Source organism: Macaca fascicularis, chromosome 13, assembly GCF_037993035.2.
Source record: "Macaca fascicularis isolate 582-1 chromosome 13, T2T-MFA8v1.1".
Lineage (NCBI taxonomy): Eukaryota > Metazoa > Chordata > Mammalia > Primates > Cercopithecidae > Macaca > Macaca fascicularis.
Window position 1 is genome coordinate 75124211 of NC_088387.1, and position 16533 is coordinate 75140743.

The window sequence follows — 16533 nt, forward strand, 5'->3', positions numbered from 1 at the left end:
TCAGCAGTTCGAGACCAGCCTAGCCAACATAGTGAAACCCCGTCTCTACTAAAAATACAAAAATTAGCCGGGCATGGTGGCGTGCGCCTGTAATCCCAGCTACTCGGGAGGCTGAGGTAGGAGAATAGCTTGAACCTGGGAGGCGGAGGTTGCAGTGAGCCAAGATTACGCCACTTCACTCCAGCCTGGGACAGAGCGAGACTCCGTCTCAAAACAAAAAAACGAAACGACCGTCCTACACTATTTATCCATCAGGTTAATAGATACTCACTGAATGTTAATCTTGTATAGGAGCACAGGTGTAAGGGCAGGATTATACAGGGATGATGTTTTCGTTTCCCTATTTGTTCATGAGTCTGTTTTTAAGTAATTTGTCCTCTCTTGAATGACAAAAGCTGCTGACTTCACGAACGGTACAGGGAAAGTGGTATTTGAACTGGGTCGCATAGTCTTGCTGGGACTCCTGTGGAAGCGAACAGGTAGGTACAGCAGCTGCCGCAACTTGTGCAGTGGGGCTGGCAGAAGCTGGAAGCAGGCAATCTTGAAACGTAGCGTCCAAGGCCGGCTCCAGCGTGTTCTGGTCATTTCATTAGGAAGGAATTAGCATTCCTATTATCTTTCTTCCCAACTTGCTCCAGGACGAACCAAGATACCTGAACCAACGGCCCTGTATAGCAGAGGCGGAGCGGAGTTGGGAGCCGGATTTGGAGTCCGCCCCATCCGGATCCGCCATCCTACGTCGCACGTGGAACTACGTCCCTGAGGGCTTCCGGGGTTGCCTAGCAATCTGCCGGGCCCCTAGGGCGTCCAGCGGCCCAACTGGAGTGGAGCCGAGTGTCGCCCTCGGGAAAGCAGGTAGAAGAACTACGTCAGTCCTGCCTGTGCTGGGCGCGGGCCCATTACACGTGGACTCACGCGAGCCTTCCTCACAGCCCGCCGTCGCGCAGCGAGAGGGGCCCGGCGGCGCCAATGGGCGAGCGGTAGGGAGCGCGCGTGCGCAGGCTAGGTTGGGGGGGGGAGGGGGAGGGGGAGGGGGCGGGGCGAGGCCGAGGAAGAGCGTTCTGGGGACGGGGGCTGGTGAGGCTCACGTTGGAAGGCTTCGCGTCTGCCTCGGAGACCGTAAGGGTGAGTGAACTAGCGTACAGTCCTCAGCGGGCGGGATCCCGGCGCCTCTCCTTTGGGCTGGGGGCTTGGGCTCAAGATGAGAGGCTGGAGCGGTCTAGGGGCGGGGGCTGGGCCCCCAGGCGGTCTCGGGACGCTTAAACGGCTAGGAGCACGGCCTGTCTCCCAGGGCGGAAGCCTGTGCCCCATCTGGGCTCTGGAGCCAGAGGGGGCCGGCTGGGCAGATCTCCGCCCCCTTCGCTGGTCCCTGGGGGCCCCAGGATCGGCCTGTGGGACCAGCTGTGTCGGGTGGACACTGCTCCTGGCCCGGACTAAAAGCAGCGGGCTGGAGGCGTTACTCTCCATCTGCTCCTTGTTCCCCCATCTCCCTCTGGGGGAAACCTCGGGTCCTGTCGTGCCCGGCGGGGGAAGCTGATCTCCTATTGTATTCCCTCTCTGGGCATGGCAGTGCCATCCACCCAGGTGCCCAAGCCAGAACTGGGCATCATTCTCACTTGCTGCACTCCTTTACCCACCCACATCTAATCCCTTGCAAAGCTGTCTTGGATACGTTCATTCTCCAGTCCCATCCCCCTACCCTACCTAGTTCAGGCCACCTTTTCTCCTCTGAACTACTTCGGTGTCTTCCTGATGATGCCTGCATCTCTTCTTCATCCTTAGAGTTTGTACTATACAGAGAGGCTAGAGCTGTGGTCTTAAAACAGAAATCTGATCATGTCATCAGAACTGTCCCCCTATTCCCTTACCACCCTGCGTTGGATTCTCATTGCTTTTCCAAGCTCTTGAACAGAGCTTACAAAGCCCTTCATGACCTGTCTTCTTTTAACTTTAGATTCATTTGTCTCCACTCTACTGTGTCTTCAACCATACTGTATCTTTTTTGGTTCTTGGATCAGAACAAGTTCCTTCTGGGTTTACATGTTCCTTCAATATGTTCGTCATGTCGGAGGCACTGCCCTTTGGTTGACATAATCCTTCTTATCCTTCATGTGTTATTTCAGTTGTGAGTTGGTGATTTGGTGGTACCCCATGGGTGTCTGCCTGCTAGTCTCTCTTTTCTGCCAGGTTGTAATCTGTGTGAGAGGAGTTTATCGAGGTCATATTACTATCTTCAGCACCTTGTGCTATTAGTACGGTAATTAAATGTGTAAATGAAGCATGGGTGCTCCTTGGGCTCCCTAGATGAACAAATAGATCAAGTTATTAATATTAAATACCTGCTTTTTCGAACCAATTCTCAACCCTCAGTCCGTGTAAAGGTTTCTTTAGCCTAGAAAGTTGGTTATTTTCTTGCGTTCGTTGCAGGACCATAACAGGGGTAAGTGAGAAAGTACTGGTCAGTTTTTCTTTGGCATTGGCTGTGGGTACAGGATGTCTGGATGTTGGTGAGTGTGGCTGCTTTGGGTTTGAATTCTTAACCAAGGGCCCCTGATCTGAAGGAGAAGCTGCTACTAGCTGCTGGCAGGAAGGCTGGCCCCAAACTCTTAGTGCTGATAGGACTGATAACACAACAGGAGGGAAGGGGTGGGCCAGGTCAAACCACTGGAAGGCCCCAAAGGAAGTTCCAACTTAGGCTAGATCTGCTGTGGGATAGGGAACCATACACCTAGGTGCCAAGACTCACTGCCCTGATTCAACCATGAGCCAGGTCAGCTCAGCAGAAATCAATAAGGTAAATGAGAGACAGAGGAGCGAGGGTCCTGACTCTCAGAGAGGTAGAAAAAGAGAAAAATGGAAAAGGAGAACAACCTGTGATCGTATGTTCAGGTCAAATGAGTGTGAGAGGCTGCAGACTGAGGTCGGATGAGAGATCAATTGGTGTTGGCTGGAAGAATCCTGAGGTGACATTTGAACCTGTCCTGGAAGGAAGGTGGAGATGGACAGATGGAACCAGTAGGAGGGGAGGCTGTGGTCCAGGAAGAGGCTGGCAGAGCAGGAGGGAAGCACTGTAACAGCCAAGGCACTGGGAGGCGCACTGCTGCTGATGGTCCAGCACTGCCCTCCCAGGACTGAGGCTGTGCCTTGTGAGGGCTGTCTCAAGATATGGGTTGTGCTCTGAAGGCCCTTTGCAGAAATCTCTCCTCCCTTGCGTTTTTCTTCAGCCTGGCCTTTATAATTTCCTAAAGAAGGCCAATGAGCTGGGGCTTATCTTCAGGCTGTTTGCCCATGGCCTTGAGCTAAGTAGTTAGAGCATGGATGATGCAACCTGTTATTTGGGCAGAGGGAGTTGCTTATGCTTTCTTTTGACTGTCAGCAGTTTAATTTGTTATGTGGCAGTTAGATTCCCTGTTTTCTATCTTTTCCTCCCTTGCCTGCCTGCCTTCCTTTCTTCCTCTCTCTTTTTTTTCTTTTTTTTTTTAATTAGAGAGGGAGTCTCGCCATGTTGTCCAGGCTGGTCTTGAACTCCTGGGCTCAAGTGATTCACTTGCCTCAGCCTCTCAAAGTATTAAGATTACAGGCATGAGCCACCATGCCCAGCCTGATTTCCTGTTTTCAATGTACCGCTTGGAGGAATTTTTTTTCTGTATGTTTATCGATTCGGCTTTTGTTACATTCCAATAGTTAGAAACCTGCAGCACCAAACCAAAATGAGACAAGTTCAAAAATCAGTGGTTCTTGGCCTTTATCCTGCCTCCCTTAAAGAAGGGATAATTTGGACTCATAGTTACTACATTATTAATCACTTGGTTGCTTTTTGATGTTATCTAAATAGAATTTCCCCCGCCCCCGACACACACACACCAAATGGATATGTTAAGCATCCAATCACATAGTTGGAGGAAATGGTGCCATGGGTTCCATGATAGATATCTCCAAAAGAAAAGTTTCATCTTCAGTTACAGTGACATTAAAAATTGGCAGCATATCTGCAAAGGTGGTCCCCCCAGCTCCCCAAGGACCGTGGCACACAGGCTAAGAACCAGCAGCTTCTGTTCCAGGCACTGTGCCTCATACTAGGAATGTGGATTCAGTCCAAGTCCTCTCGAAGCCCATCCAGCAAGGGGCACTGACAAGTAATCAGGCAGTTTTTCAAGAATTCATTAACACACAAGAAAACAAAAGGAAAAAAAAAGAATTCATTTGCAGCTGTCATCACTTGTGGACAGGAGCGTTCTGAACGGAAGCACTTGGGAGCCTGCAGGAAGAATACCTACGCTAGACTTGGAAAGGCCTCACTAGAGGAAGAGACATTTGATGTAAATGAGTCTAAAAGACTTAGGAGGAGCTGGATTCCCTTCTCTGATCCTTCCTGTCCCAGAACTCTAAGATGTGTGGTCAGAACAAGTTGTTCTGCTATGGCCTAGGCAGTCACTGCTAGGAGTTACCTGAAGCCTTGTTTTCTGGTACCAGGTACAGTGGCAGTGGCCTTATCAGGGTCTGGACACTTTTTTTTTTTTATTTTTTTGAGACAGTCTCATTCTGTTGCCCAGGTTGGAGTACAGTAGTGTGATCTTGGCTCACAGCAACCTCTGTCTCCTCTGTCTCCTGGGTTCAAGCGATTCTTGTGCCTCAGCCTCCCAAATAGCTGGGATTACAGGTACACGCCACCACGCCCAGCAAATTTTTTTTGTATTTTTAGTAGAGAGGGGTTTCACCGTGTTAGCCAGGCCGGTCTCAAACTCCTGACCTCAAGTGATCTGCCCACGTCGGCCTTCCAAAGTGCTGGGATCATAGACATGAGCCATTGTTCCTGACCAAGGTCTGGGCACTTTTATTTGGTAAAATTGGAAGTGTCGTTTCTGTTTCTAAATTATTTTCTGGAGATAAGAATTAACCGGAAACTCCGTTTGTATCCCATCCATATAGTATTGGGACAAAATTATGGGATAGATTACATTGAATACATATTCATAAAAAAATGTAGCGATTGCAAGCTCCGCCTTCCTGGTTCACGCCTTTCTCTTGCCTCAGCCTCCCGAGTAGCTGGGACTACAGGCCCCCGCCACCACACCTGGCTAATTTTTATTTTTGTATTTTTAGTAGAGATGGGGTCTCACCGTGTTAGCCAGGATGGTCTCAATCTCCTGACCTCATGATCCACCCACCTTGGCCTCCCAAAGTGCTGGGATTACAGGCGTGAGCCACCGCGCCCGGCCGAAAATCACAATTCTAATCTCATGTCTCAAGATAATCTTTGTTATTAGTGTATGAAATATACATTTTTATTTTACAAAAGTATAATATTATTTATAGCTTTTTTGCAGCCTGTTCTTTTTCATTCAATATATATTGAGCATTCTTTCCTATTACTTATGACAGATTGCTTTTTTTTTTTAAACTACGGGTATGAAAGGTCTGAGATGGCCGGGCATGGTGGCTCAAGCACTTTGGGAGGCCAAGGTGGGTGGATCACCTGAGGTCTGGAGTTCGAGATCAGCCTGGACAACATGGTGAATCCCTGTCTCTACTAAAAATACAAAAATTAGCTGGATGTGGTGACACACACCTGTAATCCCAGCTACTCTGGAGGCTGAGGCAGGAGAATTGCTTGAACCTGGGAGGCAGAGGGTGCAGTGAGCCAAGATTGTGCCACTGCACTCCAGCCTGGCGACAGAGCAAGACTCCGTCTCAAAAAAATAAAAAATAAAAAATAAAAGGTCTGAGACAGATTGCATTTCGATGTCACTGTTTAGGAGTAGACTAGATTCTAGGTGCTTTTTAGCATCTTGGAAGTTTCTTTCTTTTTTTGGTAGTAGGGGACAGGGTCTCACTCTGTTACCCAGGCTAGAGTATACTGCAGCCTTGAACTCCTGGGCTTAAGCAATCTTCCCATCTCAGCCTCCTAAGTGGCTGGGACTATAGGAGTGCACTGCTATGCTCAGCTAATTTTTTATTTTTTTTGTAGAGATGGGGTCTCGCTGTGTTGTCCAGGCTGATCTCAAACTCCTGGCCTCAAGCGATCCTCCTGCCTCAGCCTCCCAAAGTGCTGGGATTTTAGGTATGAGCCACCATGGCTGGCCTATCCTGGAAGTTAGACATCCCAGTGACCATTGTCCCCTTTAAGGAGGGGGCCATGGGAAGCAATACTGGTAATGGGAAAAATGGATTTGGGAAATTTTTCTAAGTGTTGTAGGGTGGCACACTCACACTCTCAGGGTTCTGCCCCAAGAGCCTTTTAGGATAGGTAAGAGGGGCTATAACACCTCTACCTCCCAGCCCCAGGCACAGAGACAGCTACAGCTTCGCAGCTGAGCCCTGTGTGTAGCGTGTGTAAGGGGATGACCAGTGCCTTATGGTTTGTTTTTACCACTGCTGGTTTGGGGCTGTGGACTACAATTGGCCTATTAGAAATCCCTGGCCTTGTTATCTAGCAGAATCTGTTTTGCCTTTTGGGAAGCAAGTGTTTGGTCAGGTCTTTTGTTTTTGTATGTAGGTCACCTGGCTGCCCTTCACCTTCCTTTTTGAGGTCAGTCTGTCAGCCCTAGGACAGACCAAGACTTTCCATTGAATCAACAATTATTAAAGGCCTGCCTGACTCTTGGCAGGTAATACTGGTGGGATTAAAGTTCTCCCTGCCCTCTGAGAACTTGCTCTGTAGCTGACTGTGTCATCTTATTGACCACAATTCCAAGTGTGGCCAAACCCTGGGAGTCCCCGATAGAATCCTGATTTCTCTGTAACTTTCCTTTCCAGTGCCCGTTCACCGTGGTTAAGTTACTTGCCACTGTCACCGACCAGGAGGTACAGAAGGAGGAGTTAAGGTGTTCTCCTTGTCCACTGCCGCAGACCTTGATCTGACCCGCCTTACCACTTCCCTTGGCTACCATGCTTCTGCCTCTAGTCTTGCTTTTGCCACTTCATGCCTTCCCCGCTATGCCGCCAGATGAGTCATTCTGAAACCAAGCTCTGATCTCACCTCCCATTCACGAATTGTAAGTGACTGTCCTCTTTCTCTGCAGGAGATGTCAAGCCCTGGCCTAGTGTGCAAAGCCATGTCCAGTGCAGCCTGTCTAACCCTTGGAGCCACCTCTGTCCTGTCTGCTTCCTACCCTCTAGGCTGCAGCCCAGCTGAACTACTTGTAGTTTCTTTCCCGTTTGTGGGCACCTGCCACTCTGCTCCCACCATTCCTGTGGTCCTTCAGTCCCTGCATATCTGTCCAGACCCAGCTGCAGTGTCACCAGCTCAATCAGCCTTCTCTGATTTTCCTTCACCCAGAGGAGATTTCTTCCCCTGAACTCCTAGAGGCTTTTCTCTTTCTCTGATATTCTGGTATAACTTGCTGGCTGCCTTTCCTGGTGCTCTTGGTAGAAAATATTTCTTTCAGTGGACTGTAGCTTCTGGGAGGCAGGAATAATCTTCCAGTCCCTTCAAGCTTTCACGTGTTGCTTGGCACTCTGCAGGCACTTCAGGAAACCTCATGAGCCTTCCCCTGCCATTTGAGTGACTTGGAGTGCCCAGGGCCATCCCGTAGTCTCAAAGCAGAGCTGGCATTGGGCCCTGTTTGACAAGCTGTCTTCCTAACCTCACTGCTTCATCAGGTTTCCCAGGATCATGCCATGTCAAGCCCTGAACGAAACCTTGGCTCTGATGCTCTGCCTTCCTCTTCTGTGTTTCCCGTCTCACAGATATTGATGACCATGAGATCCCTGCTCAGAACCCCCTTCCTGTGTGGCCTGCTCTGGGCCTTTTGTGCCCCAGGCGCCAGGGCTGAGGAGCCTGCAGCCAGCTTCTCCCAACCCGGCAGCATGGGCCTGGATAAGAACACAGTGCACGACCAAGAGTACGTATTCAGCCCGGGCTGTGGTCCAGGGGCCTTCCCATCATCTGCAGCTGAGCCAGCAGCAAGGGCATGCTCAGTCCTCCTTTCCTTCTTCCTGTTTCTATGGCTCCTTGACATTCTTCAAGGATGATTCTTATTCCTTATTGCCACCTCTAAGTCAAGTATTCTTTTTTCATCATTGTATCACAGGTGGAAGATCTTTAGGCCCAAATGGGACAAATTACTTGTCTGAATCCAGTCTCTCCTTTTTTCACCACAGACAGACACACACACATACAAATAGACACACAGGTACACATACACAGTCGTAGTAGCAGAATTCAGAAAATAGCTAAGGTTTCTTGACTATAACATAAAGACCTTTTTTTAATCAACACGTTCAAATATTGAATCATTTCTTGCAGCTTTTGTCTTGCGCCAGTTAGCCTCACGCATTATACTCAGTTATCCTTTGTTTTTAAGGCTGGGTGCAGTGGCTCACACCTGTAATCCCAGTGCTTTGAGAGGCTGAAGCAGGTGGATTGCTTGAGCCCAGGAATTCGAGACCAGCCTATGCAATATAGGGAAACCCTGTCTCTACTAAAAAATTAAAAAATTAGCTGGGTGTGGCAGTACATGCCTATGGTCCCAGCTGCTTGGGGGGCTAAAGTAGGAGAGTCACCTGAGCTTGGGAAGTTGAGGCTACAGTGAGCCGAGATCATGCTCCTGCACTCCAGCCTGGGTGGCAGAGTGAGTCCCTATCTCAAAAAAAAAAAAAAAAAAAAAATTGTTTTAAAAGACATATTTTTAAATTGGTGGCCTGAATATGTTATAACAAAGTTTTAATAATAAAGGGGAAAGAATACCCTAAATCTGCCAGCATAACAGATGGTCTGTTTGACTTTCCCTGCTCCTGTCAAGGCCCTGTCTATCTCTATGTAATCCTCGAGTGTGGTCTGCCATTGCTGGTGTTTTTCTGAGCTGGAGGAAGTTTAAGAACTTGAACTTTTCAGAGTCCTTAAGATTTCAGCATGATCCCCGTGTCTCTGCCAATTGGCCTGAACCTGACTGTTGATTTTTAGGCATATCATGGAACATCTAGAAGGTGTCATCAACAAACCAGAGGCGGAGATGTCACCACAAGAACTGCAGCTCCATTACTTCAAAATGCATGATTATGATGGCAATAATTTGCTTGATGGCTTAGAACTCTCCACAGCCATCACTCATGTCCATAAGGAGGTAGGTGTGGCGGTGGTTTGCGGGGCTATATCACAGAAAGGCCTCCCTTTGTTAATTTGGTCCCTCATCTTGTTGACTTGTGTTGTCCTTATGTGCCAAGAGTGCTGCTTCTCCACTGGGCATGGTGGCTCACATCTGTAATCCCAGCACTTTGGGAGGCCAAAGTGGATCACTTGAGCCAGGAGTTCAAGACCAGCCTTGGCAATATAGTGAGACCCTATCTCTACAAAACAAACAAAACAAAAATTAAAAAAATTAGCCAGGCCTGGTAGCACATGCCTGTAGTTCCAGGTACTCAGGAGGCCAAGGTGGGAGGATTGCTTGAGTCCAGGATGTCGAGGCTATAGTGAGCCATAATCATGCCACTGCTCTTCAGCCTGGGCAACAGAGCGAGGCCTTGTCTCAAAAAAAGAAAAAGAAAAGAAAAGAAAGGTGCTGCTGCTGCTTTCTCTTCTGTGTTGTGCCTCTTTCTGTTCAGCGATCCTTCTGGAAAAGGATAACTTGCTGAGGCAGAAGTCCCAGGGCTGGGCATTTGTATCTTTAAGTGCTACAGGCATTACTGTTACACACCAGAGTATGAGAGTTAGTGCCTAAAAGACAGACCGCATTCAAACTGCAGAGCAAGGGAGAAGTTATTTCATTTGGGAAGAATGGTGAATTGAGACCAAGGGATTCAGGGACATGGCAGTAATTGAGGGCTATGTGATACTGTACAGTGCTCCAAAGTTTCTGAAGCACTTTCAAGTAGGTTAGAGATCTCGTTGGGTCTTTGCAACATCTTGAGTAGGCAGTGGCAGGCATTGTTAATACTTCCATTTGCAGTGGCACGTGCCCATAGTCCCAGCTACTCATGAGGCTGAAGTAGGAGGATCACTTGAGCCTGAGAGGTTGAGGCTGCGGCAAGCTGCGATCTTGCCACTGAACTCCAGCCTGGGCAATAGAGCGAGACCCTGTCTCAGAAAACAAAAAACAAACAAAACCCTCCCGTTTTCTAGGTGAGGAAACTGAAATCAAGATCTTGTGCCAGGCTAAGCACAGTGGCTCATGCCTGTTATCCCAGCACTTTGGGAGGTTGAGGCAGGAGGATCGCTTGAGTCCAGGAGTTCAAGACCAACCTGGGCAGCATGGCGATATCCCATCTCTACAAAAATTAGCTGGGCATAGTGATGCTCGCCTATAGTCCCAGCTGCTGGCGTGACGGGGGTGGGAGGGTAGTCTGGAGGAACACCTGAGCCTGGGAGGTCGAGGCTGGAGTGAGCTGTGATCATGCTATTGGACTCCAGCCTGGGTGACAGAGTCAGACCCTGTCTCCAAAAAAAAAAACCAAATCCTTGTGCCTCCACGTTTAATGTCATTCCCCTTCTGCCACACTGCCCTCTATAGAGAGGAAGCAAGGCAAAGTCAGCCAGGTGGGTGGGGTTACATTGGCTGCTAGGAGTGCAGGTGAGGTTTGAAGGCAGCAAGGAGCATGAACAGTTTTGCCCAGGAGAATGGCATTATTTAGGGAAGATCCTTGGCTGTGGGAGACACACCAAAGAACATGAGGAGAGACTAATGTTAGGCGAAGGAATTAGCGTTCGGCAGTCCTGGCAGATGAGGATGGTGGTGGTAATAGGAAAGGGAAGGGTGAATGTGGGAGATGTGACAAAGGAAGAACCAGCCAAGGATGTGAGCGGCCTCAGCCCACTATCCCTGGTCTTGGAGCATGGGAAATACTTTCTCCTCAAAGATCGTAACAGGTTCTGCTGATCAGCAGTGCCTTCTTCCTCTTGTTTTGATGCCAACTTGTTGTCCAATTCGTCACTATTTCTATTTTATCAGGCAAATTTGTACACAGAACTGACCCTCAGGAGGACTGGCACTTTTCCAATTAAAAAAGAATGAGCCGTAATGAAACAAATAAGCAAAAGCCTATTTCGAAGGGCCTTCTTTTATCTGGCAAATGTAATTTCTCAACTGGATTATTATAAATTGACTCAATAATATATATTCTCTCTATATATATATGTATATATATGTGTGTGTGTATATATATTCCTAGAAGTCGCCCCATACTCCATTGAAAGTTTTTGGACACATATGAGCGTGGACATTTGTTTTGTTTTTCTTTTTTTTTTAATAAACACTGCCCATGAAAGAACATGGATATTTTGGACATTAGCTAAGCACTTCTTCTGATAAAATGTGCAACTCATCATTGTTTAATTTGTATTTTGTAGGAAGGGAGTGAACAGGCACCACTAATGAGCGAAGATGAACTGATTAACATAATAGATGGTGTTTTGAGAGATGATGACAAGAACAATGATGGATACATTGACTATGCTGAATTTGCAAAATCACTGCAATAGATGTTATTTGGCCATCTCCTGGTTATATGCACATGTGACCCGTGAAAATGTGATTGAACACTTTAGTAATGCAAAATAACTCATTTCCAACTACTGCTGCAGCATTTTGGTAAAAACCTGTAGCTATTTGTTACACTGGGGTGAGAAGAGATAAGAGAAATGAAAGAGAAGAGAAATGGGACATCTAATAGTCCCTAAGTGCTGTTAAATACCTTATTGGACAAGGGCTTGCTTAAAGCATCTGTATTAGTCTGTTTTGATGCTGCTGATAAAGACATACCTGAGACTGGGAAGAAAAAGAGTACTTGGACTTACAGTTCCACATGGCTGGGGAGGCCTCAGAATCATGGCGGGAGGCGAAAGGTGCTTCTTACATGTCGGCAAGAGAAAATGAGGAAGAAGCAAAAGCAGAAACCCCTGATAAACCATCAGATCTTGTGAAATTTATTCACTATCACGAGAATAGCACAGGAAAGACTGGCCCCGATGATTCAATTACCTCCCCCGGGTCCCTCCCACAACACGTGGGAATTCTGAGAGATACAATTTCAAGCTGAGATTTGGGTGGGGACACAGCCAAATCATATCATTCTGCTCCTGGCCCCTCCAGATCTCATGTCCTCACATTTCAAAACCAATCACGCCTTCCTAACAGTCCCCCAAAGTCTTAACTCTTTTCAGCATTAACCCAAAGTCCACAGTACAAAGTCTCATCTGAGACAAGGCAAGTCCCTTCCACCTATTAGCCTGTAAAATCAAAAGCAAGCTAGTTACTTCCTAGATACAACAGGGGTACAGCTATTCCAAATGGGAGAAATTGGCCAAAATAAAGGGGTTACAGGGCCCATGCAAGTCCGAAATCCAGCAGGGCAGTCAAATTTTAAAGTTGCAAAATAATCTCTTTTGACTCCAGGTCTCACATCCAGGTCATGCTGATGCAAGAAGTGGGTTCCCATGGTCTTGGGCAGCTCTGCCCCTGTGTCTTTGCAGGGTACAGCCTCCCTCCTGGCTGCTTTCACGGCTGGTGTTGAGTGCCTGCAGCTTTTCCAGGCACACGGTGCAAGCTGTTGGTGGATCTAACATTCTGGGGTCTGGAGGACAGTGTCCCTCGTCTCACAGCTCCACTAGGCAGTGCCCCAGTAGGGACTCTGTGTGGGGGCCCTGACACCACATTTCCCTTCTGCACTGCCCTAGCAGAGGTTCTCCATGAGGGCCCCTCCCCTGCAGCAAACTTTTGCTTGGGCATCCAGGCATTTCCATACATCTTCTGAAAACTAGGCGGAGGTTTCCAAATCTCAATTCTCGACTTCTGTGCATATGCAGGCTTAACACCACGTGGAAGCTGCCAAGGCTTAGGGTTTCCACTCTCTGAAGCCACAGCCCGAGCCGTATGTTGGCCCCCTGGAGTGGCTGGGACATAGGACACCAAGTCCCTAGGCTGCACACAGCCTGGGGACCCTGGGCCTGGCCCATGCAACCACCTTTTCTTCCTGGGCCTCCGGGCTGCCCTGACATGGCCTGGAGACATTTTCCCCACGGTCTTGGGGATTAACATTAGGCTCCTTGCTACTTATGCAAATTTCTGCAGCTGGCTTGAATTTCTCCCCCAGAAAATGGGTTTTTCTTTTCTGTTGCATAGTCAGGCTGCAAATTTCCAAACTTTTATGCTCTGTTTCCCTTATAAAACTGAATGCCTTTAACAGCACCCAAGTCACCTATTGAACGCTTTGCTGCTTAGAAATTTCTTCCGCCAGATAACCTAAATCATCTCTCTCAAGTTCAAAGTTCCACAAATCTCCATGGAAGGGGCAAAATGCTGCTAGTCTCTTTGCTAAAACACAAGAATCACCTTTACTCCAGTTCCCAACAACTTCCTTATCTTCATCTGAGACCACCTCAGCCTGGACTTTATTGTCCATATTGCTATCAGCATTTTCAACAAAGCCATTCAACAAGTCTGTAGCAAGTTCCAAACTTTCCCACATTTTCCTATCTTCTTCTGAGCCCTCCAAACTGTTCCAGCCTCCACCTGTTACCCAGTTCCAAAGTCGCTTCCACATTTTGGGTATTTTTTCAGCAATGCCCCACTCTCCTAGTACCAATTTACTGTGTTAGTCCATTTTCATGCTGCTGAAAAAGATATACCCAAGACTGGGAAGAAAAAGTGGTTTAATTGGACTTACAGTTCTACATGGCTGGGGAGGCCTCAGAATCATGGCAGGAAGTGAAAGGCACTTTTTACATGGCGGCAAGAAAAAAATGAAGAAGCAAAAGCAGAAACCCCTGATAAACCCATCAGATCTCATGAGACTTATTCACTGTCATGAGACTAGCATGGGAAAGACTGGCCCCCATGATTCAATTATTCCCACCCCCACTGGGTCCCTCCCACAACACGTGGGAATTCTGGGAGATACAATTCAAGTTGAGATTTGAGGGGGGACACAACCAAACCATATCAGCATCCTTTCAAGAATATTGGATAATTGCAGCTGAATACTCAGGAAGTTGACTGTAGTAGAAGACTGCTAGTTTCTTAATTTTAATTCACGTTACCTGAAAAGTAAAACAACAGGCTTTGCCAAGTGGATGCTTTTCAGTAACAGTGAAGGAGTGGAGTGAATGCCAAATGTTTGCCCTGGTGGTTCCTATCCAGGTAAACATGGTCAGTGTTCTGTAAAGTTCCCCTGGCCTAAATGATTACTTGTGCTGGACAAGTGGATATTTATTAGGCTATTTCAAAGCCACAGCATAAGAATGTCAGCCTAGCCACAGAGTCTAAGATTCTGAGTTCAGCCTAGCCACAGAGTCTAAGATTCTGTATCCTCTGACATTTTGGAAATGATACACTACTGGCTTAAGTGATGACTCTTTTTCAGATTTTCAGTATTTTATACAACTACTGCCACATCCTTATACTTTATTGCTTTTCTGTCTTCAACCTGGGAGAGACCTTGAATTTAAGTGTGTTCTCTAATCGATAGTGTTTTAGCTTTCTTAATATTTCTATTTCACTCTTGTTTCTAGGGTTTTTTATTTGCAGTTTAGGAACTATTAGGAATGTCAGGACTTTTATCAGCAGGGGTAAAACTACCACCTGGCCTAGCCTAAGTAGGAAGTGAAAAGATAATTCACCAAACAATGATTAATCAGATAGAAGTTCTAGTCAGGAGGGATATTGTTGAAGTTACCTCTTTTAGCCTAGATACATGGATTCTTTTCAAATCAGGAAAGATTAGAAAAGGAACCCAAAAAACCCTTTAACAGTGTGAATCTTAATAGTATTTGAAAATGAGAAGAAGCAAAAGATTGTAATTTGGTTTATTGGATGTGATGGACGTTCTGTAATAGAAAACCTGAAATGATAATTGAATGGGAAAAAGAGACTACATAAAATTTGCCGTAAGATGTATACAGACTTATTTTCTTTATTAAAGTATTATAAGAAAACATATGTATTTGTAAAAATGGTTTCCTGTGTCAAGTATTTGTGTAGTCAGAGCCGACTTGTAAACTGTTCTTGTAATAGCTCATTATTTTGAAAGATTTATATGATGAATTCTGGATAAATGACCAATAAAACTGATGAAACAAAACCTCGAGGAGTTGATTTTGTTCACATCAGCTTCTCCTGCCACATGAAGTGTGTGTTTAATACAAATGTTCACATGTATCTGCTCTTATCATAGTTCCTGTGACTATCCTCGGCTATACCCTGTTCCTTTTGCAGGAGTAAATTCTCAGAATTCAAAGTTCCTTTCCCCTTTTAGGCATTTTTTCTTCTGGATGAAATCACTTTGGGATCTTCATTCTCTGGCCAAATTTAGATTATGACACCATTCTCTAGGAGAATGCATAGTGTTTTCCCCTGGTCTGGTGACTATTTTTTAATTTGATAGCATTATTGAAAACATACTAGACCCAAGCAAAAAAACAGTCTCCCCTGGCATTTTGAGAAGACACACTTTTTTCTGCCTTTTGAAAAGGAAATTATCATTGCCTCCGTCCCCACCCTCTGAGACCCTGGGACCTTGCAGTGACCCTTCTTCATCCAGAACTGCCCCTCTGGATGGATCTGGTGAATGGGCTCACAGATGTTGGCAGCTGGGAGAGGGAGAGAAGCAGATCCTCAGACAGTGGAATCACCCCATCAAACAGACAAGGGTGGAACCTTCTTTCTCCACAGCTGGCTGCTGTTAGTAACCATTCCATGCTGGCCCTTGTGGTCCTGCTTTCCTGCCTTTCCTTATAAAAAAATTCTCCTGATGGGAGAGGTTCCTGGGACATCAGGGACACAGCATGACGGGTCCTTCCCTGCATTTGCCCTTTGTCTCCCACACATGAGGCCTTGGCTTCTTGCAGCCTCCCTCAAGAATTCTTCAGGATGTATAGGGAACATCTCTGCACCCCAGTTTCCTTTTCTCTAAAATGGAGGTAAGTATATCCAGCAGAGGCAGCCTTCTATGAGGAAAGAGCACAAGCTTTGGACTCAGGCAGGCCTGAGTTGAAATCCTAGGCCTGTTTCTTAGCATTGAAGTTTCTAGACTTCAGTTTATCATCTGAAATATAACTATAATAAAAGTTCCCTGCAGAAGGTTAACAGGATTAGCAGATTGAGAGAAAGTAGATAAAGCACCTAGTGCTGTGCCTGGTACAGAGTAGGTGCTAAATAAACAGTCATCTGTTCCCCAGCCTGGCTGAAGAGCCTGGGCTCCTTCCTCATTGAAAACTAGGGGCTGGAGGGGCTTTGCAGAAATTGATGACTCTTTAGGGGCAAGGATCAAAGGGTCTTCTCAGCTTCTTATATTCCTCCATATAAATGCCGAGTGAATGAATGGATGAATTAATGAGTGACTTCTCTCAAGGAGGAACTAAGCGTCATGGCAAGTACAATGAACAACACAAAAGTATTGACATAGGCCAGGTGCGGTGGCTCACGCCTGTAATCCCAGCATTTTGGGAGGCCAAGGCAGGCCAATCACGAGGTCAGGAGATCGAGACCATCCTGGCTAACTTGGTGAAACCCCATCTCTACTAAAAATACAAAAAAATTAGCTGGGTGTGGTGGCGGGCGCCTGTAGTCCCAGCTACTCAGGAGGCTGAGGCAGGAGAATGGT

At 46.8% G+C, this 16533-nt stretch overlaps 2 protein-coding genes across 9 annotated transcripts in view; one reads left to right on the forward strand and one right to left on the reverse strand.

The window, feature by feature from the left end:
- The window catches only part of TTC7A (tetratricopeptide repeat domain 7A), a 156944-nt gene extending 156006 nt beyond the window's left edge, over nucleotides 1-938 (reverse strand). For 3 of the 4 annotated variants that reach the window (XM_074011844.1, XM_045369378.3, XM_065527627.1), the window contains exon 1: nucleotides 272-938. The gene's annotated coding sequence lies outside the window, so the exon portion shown is untranslated. The remainder of the gene's footprint in view (nucleotides 1-271) is intronic. The other variant, XM_074011843.1, reaches the window with a different exon arrangement.
- Nucleotides 794-15012, forward strand: MCFD2 (multiple coagulation factor deficiency 2, ER cargo receptor complex subunit). Of its 5 annotated transcripts, XM_065527638.1 has the most exons (5): nucleotides 1026-1125; nucleotides 6757-6995; nucleotides 7690-7844; nucleotides 8906-9065; nucleotides 11285-15012. In XM_065527638.1, the coding sequence occupies exons 3-5, from the start codon at nucleotides 7696-7698 to the stop codon at nucleotides 11414-11416; spliced, it is 441 nt and encodes a 146-aa protein (XP_065383710.1). In that variant the 5' UTR covers nucleotides 1026-1125; nucleotides 6757-6995; nucleotides 7690-7695; the 3' UTR covers nucleotides 11417-15012. The 5 variants fall into 5 exon arrangements, with proteins under 5 accessions (XP_065383711.1, XP_065383712.1, XP_065383710.1 ...); XM_065527639.2 differs by lacking the exons at nucleotides 1026-1125; nucleotides 6757-6995 and adding an exon at nucleotides 794-980; XM_065527640.2 differs by lacking the exons at nucleotides 1026-1125; nucleotides 6757-6995 and adding an exon at nucleotides 794-855.
- The last annotated feature ends 1521 nt before the right edge of the window (nucleotides 15013-16533 follow it).